The sequence below is a fragment of the Crocuta crocuta genome, unplaced genomic scaffold (genome assembly GCF_008692635.1).
Source record: "Crocuta crocuta isolate KB4526 unplaced genomic scaffold, BGI_CrCroc_1.0 scaffold44, whole genome shotgun sequence".
Lineage (NCBI taxonomy): Eukaryota > Metazoa > Chordata > Mammalia > Carnivora > Hyaenidae > Crocuta > Crocuta crocuta.
This window is the reverse complement of record NW_027530179.1, coordinates 5604310-5610309: the sequence shown is the minus strand read 5'-3', so window position 1 is coordinate 5610309 and position 6000 is coordinate 5604310. Positions and strand designations below refer to the sequence as shown.

General features: G+C 51.3%; 1 protein-coding gene across 1 annotated transcript in view; it reads left to right on the top strand.

Moving 5' to 3' along the window:
* The window catches only part of PTK7 (protein tyrosine kinase 7 (inactive)), a 66516-nt gene that overhangs the window by 51760 nt on the left and 8756 nt on the right, over positions 1-6000 (top strand). Inside the window, exons 16-17 of the mRNA XM_077764924.1 lie at positions 41-273; positions 1253-1333. Of these exons, the coding sequence (XP_077621050.1) occupies positions 41-273; positions 1253-1333 (314 nt within the window). The remainder of the gene's footprint in view (positions 1-40; positions 274-1252; positions 1334-6000) is intronic.

Sequence of the window (6000 nt, the reverse complement as noted above, 5' to 3'; positions counted from 1 at the left end):
GGGGCGAAGGCAGCTGACAGACTGGGGCCTGCACCCACAGGGAAAAGCGAGTTTGGAGAGGTGTTCCTGGCCAAGGCACAGGGCTTGGAGGAGGGCGTGCCTGAGACCTTGGTGCTTGTGAAGAGCCTGCAGAGCCGGGACGAGCAGCAGCAGCTGGACTTCCGGAGGGAGTTCGAGATGTTTGGGAAGCTGAACCACGCCAATGTGGTGCGGCTGCTGGGGCTGTGCCGGGAGGCCGAACCCCACTACATGGTGCTGGAGTACGTGGACCTGGTACGCTGGGCTGGCGGGGGGGACGTGGGCGGTGGGGAGATGGAGTCTAGGGCCCAGGCTGTGGGGGGTGCACCCTGGGAGCCTCCTCTCACGTGGACTTGGTCTGTCTGCCCTTGCCTTCCTGAGACACTCAGCCTCTGGTTCCCGCCAGCTCTCTGACACCTGCTCGTTCATCTTTCGCATCTGCCAGCCCCGTGCCTGAGGGTTGGTCTCCGGTTCTTCTCGGCTTCCCCTCTGTGCATCACATGGATGCATTCCAGGTCTTCTTCTTTGACTTGGGTTTTCTTTGGTTTGTCATTTGCCCTTCTCTCCAGGGCTCATGACCCCCTGCGAATAAACTTAGCAGGCCCGGCTTTCCTTCCTGGCAATCCTTCCTGGCATCCCGTACCATCTGGGGCACTGGTGTGAGCCCTGTATCCAGCCTTCTCGTCCCACCTCTGTTGCCATGCTCCGATCTGCCCCTTAGTCTGCATTCCCGGATCTATCTGAGGGCCATCCACTTGGTCCTCAAGCTGCTGCGTGTCACACCCCCTAGCTTGGCAGGAAGGGGAGGAGTGAGGCTCTTTCCATTGGCGGGGGCTTATGAGTACTTTATGGATGTTTCTGCTGCTGCTGTTCATGCCCTGCTCTGTGTGTTTATCAGATAATAACCCCCTGGGGGACAGGGGTTTCCTCTCAGGGGTCTGTGAGGGTTGGGAGCGGTATTTTCCTCCAGGCTCCCTGAGGGCAGGGCTGCTGTTGGCGCCTCGCCTGAGTGTAGGGATGGCAGTCTTCCTGTCTTTCTAAGAGAGCTTCTGAGAGCCATCTCCTATATATTTTTAAATTCCCACTGGACTGCCTGCCAGGGAGAGGGGGTGGGGGTTCAGGTCAGGGCTTCTCACCTGCCCAGGTAGGTGCTCTGCAAACATCTGCTTGGTTTAATGCTTTGGAGATAACAGTTGGCCTCTGACCTGACAGCGATGCTTGGCTTTTCCCTCAGGGAGACCTCAAACAGTTCCTAAGGATTTCCCAGAGCAAGGATGAAAAATTGAAGTCCCAGCCCCTCAGCACTAAGCAGAAGGTGAGAACAGGGCGGGAGAGGTCCCCAATGGTGGGCCAGGGTTACAGACAGTCATCATAACGGAGGTGCCACTGACGGAACGCTCCCTGTGGGCCAGGCAGACTTTATATGCGTTATCTCTGTGATCGCAACGGTCCTTTGAAACAGATGTCGTCATCCCCATTTTGCAGATAAAGAAACCGAGGCTTCGAGAGGTTAAGTGACTTGTCCCAGATCACATAGCCACCAAATGCCCTTGGGTAGCTGTGGTGCCTTCATTTTGAAGGGCTGCTCTTGACCCTTGCCGCTGGGGCAGGATGGCTGCCCCCTGCCGTGAGCACTGGGCTGGAGGAGCCACCGGCGTCTAACGACAGGCAGGGCAGGGTGTGGCCCCGAGAGCATTTCATCAGCCTCTGAGTGTGGAAGACTCTTCTGTGAAAGAGCTGCCTGTGTTTCAGTCCCTGTGGTTTCACACTCTCGCTCTCACTTGGGCTGTGGGCTGCCCAGCCTTTCCTTCCGGTTCTCTTCCTGCCTTCCTGGCTGGGGCCCCACGGTGGAGCAGACCTGGCTTGACACCGTGAAGCAGGGAAAGCTTATCGACTGCCCCCTGCCCACCTCAGACCATACCTTCTGTGCCCCAGCTCTTCCTGCCCACAGCCTCCTTCCTTCCCCTCTGAAATGGGGAATTACGCCTCCTTCCCTGGGACTGGGCTTTCTGCTACTAAGCTGACAGCAAAGTCACCTCATAAACCAGTCACAGCGTAGGGCAGGAACGCAGTGACTGCTAGGGCCCTCCCTCCCAGGTGACCATTCCTTGCCTTATAGGCTGACCCAGGTCACAGATTCAGGGGCAGGGCAGGAAGGCATGGCCAGTTGATCAGTAAGGGGAATGGGACCCTGGTCACCCCTGGGGAAGTGGCTCTGCACCCTTCAGGCTAATTTCCTCATAATTTACTGAGGCTCACGTACGACAAGTGACCTGGCCCCAGGTCACCCAGAGCTGACCTGATACCAGACTCCTGTCTCCACCTCTCAAGCTGCAGGAACTGTCTGCAGTGGCTGTAGATGGAAAGCCACAGGACAGGATGTGCTATTCTGCCTAAGTAGGATGTCGGGGCCCCAGAGTTCACAAATCAGGACATGCAAGGAGCCAGTGAATCTTTACTGAGCCAGTCATGGCCCTACGGGGCCTTGGAGCTACAAAATTGAAACCACCAGGCATCCTCAGGCCTTTAGAATCCAGTAAGGGAGCTTAGGAAAATGAATACGGCATGCGCCTTACAGACTTCAGGTACGGCACGGGGAGTGAATGGCAGACATAAATTAAGAGCCATCGAAGACATGCATGTCCTTTAGGTGCACAGACGTTGTGGCTAACAAAGAAGGTTTCCTGATAGAAAAGTAACTTGAGTTCAGTTCTCAAGGAGAGGAAGTAGTTGAATGGCAGGAAGGGGATGGCTTCAGGAAAGAGGGGAGTCAGGTAGGTTTGTTTGGGATAGGGATGTAGGCTGGCAGACAGGAAGTTCATTACCTCTGTCACATGACCTGAGGGACCCAGGCTGAAAGTCCTCACAACCCGTGTTAAAGGTCTGTCCCCCACTTTTCCTCCCTAGCATCTTAAATATGATGGAGAGCTTTAATAAGTTGGGTTCCACACTCTACAAGGACAATTTAGCCATCATATGGGAGGTGGGTTTTGCATAAAATAAAAAATGCATGTTTCTTGTCCATACCTCAGACTGAGAGAATAGGAATATCTGAGGATGGGGTCTGAGGACCTGCATTTTTCGAACAGGCTCTCCAGCTCATTCTTAAGCTCATTAAAGTCCAAGGAGCCCTGGTGTGTAGGATACTGGCTTTGAAATGTTTATTGTCAGGATTCTCTATAAGAAATGCATTTGAGGGCTGAGCCTGGGTGGCTCAGTCAGTTGTGTGTCCAACTCTTGATTTTAGCTTAGGTCATGATCCCAGGGTCATGGAATCGAACCCTGGATTGGGCATTGGGCTCCGTGCTGAGTTGCTTAAGATTGTCTCCCTCTCCCCCTCTCTCCTGCTTGTGCTCGCTCTCTTTCTCTCTCTCTCTAAAGAAACAAATGCATTTTACATCGTGCCCCAAATAGCATAAACACACACAGGGGCGCCTGAGAGGTTCAGCTGGTTAAGTGTCTGACTCTTGGTTTCAACTTAGGTCATGATCTCATGGTTCATGGGTTCGAGCCCTGCATCAGGCTCTGCACTGGTGGCTGGTGTGGAGCGTGCTTGGTTCTCTCTCTCTCTCTCTCTCTCTCCCCCCCAAAATAAGTAAACATTTTTTAAAAACACATGCACACGCACACACAATCAAAACATTGTATTTGATGCACTTGATATTTTCTATCCTATTTTTTAACCCAGTAAATTGATTTTGAGACCCATGTGCTTCTTAATCAGTGGTTGGAAAAATATTGCTTTTTGGGGATTCTAGTAAAATGAAAATTCTTAGGAAAGATATACTAAAACTTGTAGACACTTTTTTGTGTTAATAATAATCTAGTGAGCTACTGTATCACTTTTTTTTAAATGTGTATTTTTGAGAGAGAGAGAGAGAGAGACAGAGCATGAGCGGGGGAAGGGCAGAGAGAGAGGGAGACACAGAATCTGAAGCAGGCCCCAGACTCTGAGCTGTCAGCACAGAGCCCGATGCGGGGTGTGAACTCATGAACTGCACGATCATGACCTGAGACGAAGTCGGTCACTCAACCAACTGAGCCACCCAGGCGCCCCTGTATCACTTTATATTCCTAGAGTTCTAGGGGAATGGAAGGAGGAANATCGGAGTGAACTATTGACAGAAATCAGACACGGCCCTGAGTGTTGGCATAATTACAGGTAACGCTTGCTCGAGTAGCTGATGAGGTGATGGACATTTTGAAGTCCGGGGACTGTAACCTGTGACTTCTCTGTGGGTCCCTGCAGGCTAATGACAGGGTGAGGAGCAGGGTCAGCTTAGCACACCTCGAGGACAGCAGTATATGCGGTCAGATGCTGTAGCATGGGAACAGCACGGTGCTGTCACAAGGGGTTAGCCAGAACCTGGGCAAGCCCTCACACTGTCATGTTGGAAAGGAAGGAGTGGGTCTGGTCTTTACCAAAGAGCAGGCCTTTATACCAGTATTTGGAAATTAATCCTGTGGCCATCTGATGGCATCTTGCCCAGCAGTAAGGAAACACTTAATTGGCTTGGGTCTAACAGAATTCCCTTTTACTGTCCTCACTGAGCCAGTATTTCTAGAAGTACTGCCCCTCTGGAAAGATAGCACGTTGTCACCATGCCAAATCCACTGTCTTATGTTTCCTTGNCTTTGTCCCTGGGCGCCTGGGTGGCTCAGTCAGTTAAGTGTCTGACTTTGGCTCAGGTCATGATCTCACAGTTCTTTTTTTAATTTATTTTTTTTTAACATTTGTTTATTTTTGAGAGAGAGAGAAACAGAGTACGAGTTGGGGAGGGGCACAGAGAGAGTGGGAGACAGAATCTGAAGCTGGCCCCAGGCTCTGAGCTGGCCGTCACCACAGAGCCCGATGCAGGGCTCAAACCCACGAACCTGTGAGATCATGACCTGAGCCAAAGTCAGACACTCAACTGACTGAGCCAACTAGGCGCCTTTGATCTCACAGTTCTGCACTGACCATGTGAATCCTGCTTAGGAGTCTCTCTCCCTCTCTCTGCCCCTCCCACACTGTGCTTGCTCACTCTCTCTAAATAAGTAAGTAAGTAAGCAAAATAAAAGCCTTTATCCCTTACAGATAACCTGGCAAGGCTGGACAGTGCCCTGCAGTTTTGAAGCCTGAGATAGTCTGGCTGTTAATGATATGACCACTTTGGTTGTCACCTGGCCCTTTTACCACTGGTAGCCCTTGGGGCGTTCTGAGGATGGCCGTCTGGGTGTGACTTTAGGAGTGTGTGGTGGCCTCTACTCTTCCTTGAAGACATGGTCGGGGGGAGTGGGGGTTCTGCACCCAGGGGGGACTCTGCCATCCTGGTGGACCAGTTCATGTGACCCCTTCTTCAACCCTCTTCACTGGTTATATATGTTTGGTTGAAGCTATGTGGAGATTTTATGTCTTCACTTTTGATAAAGAAAATACACCAAGAAGATGAGATTTTTCCCACCTCTTTTTTGTTTTTAATTAGTTTATTTATTTTTAGTGTTTATTTTTGAGAGAGAGGGAACACAAGCAGGGGAGGGGGAGAGAGAGACAGACAGTCAGAGAGATACACACACAACACAGAATCCGAAGCAGGCTCCAGGCTCTGAGCTGTCAGCACAGAGCCCGAGGCGGGGCTCGAACTCAGGAACTGCAAGATCAAACCTGAGCCAGAGTCGGATGCTTAACTGACTGAGCCACCCAGTCGCCCCGAAATTTTTCCCGACTCTTGAAGGTATCCTTGATTCAGCACCTCTCCATATCCAGTGCCAGCCAATATATTGGCTACATGGATCGGTCCAGTTTTGTGGTGGTTTGGATCAGTGCTGTCTACAAAACTTCCTGCAGCGATGGAAATTTTTCCTATAGACTGCTGTCTGGTGTGGGAGTCAGTGACCTCATGTGGCCACCGAGCATTTATAATGTGGTGAGGGCTACTGAGGAACTGAAGTTTTAATTTTGTTAAGTTTTAACTAACTGACGTAGTCACACAAGCCTAGGGG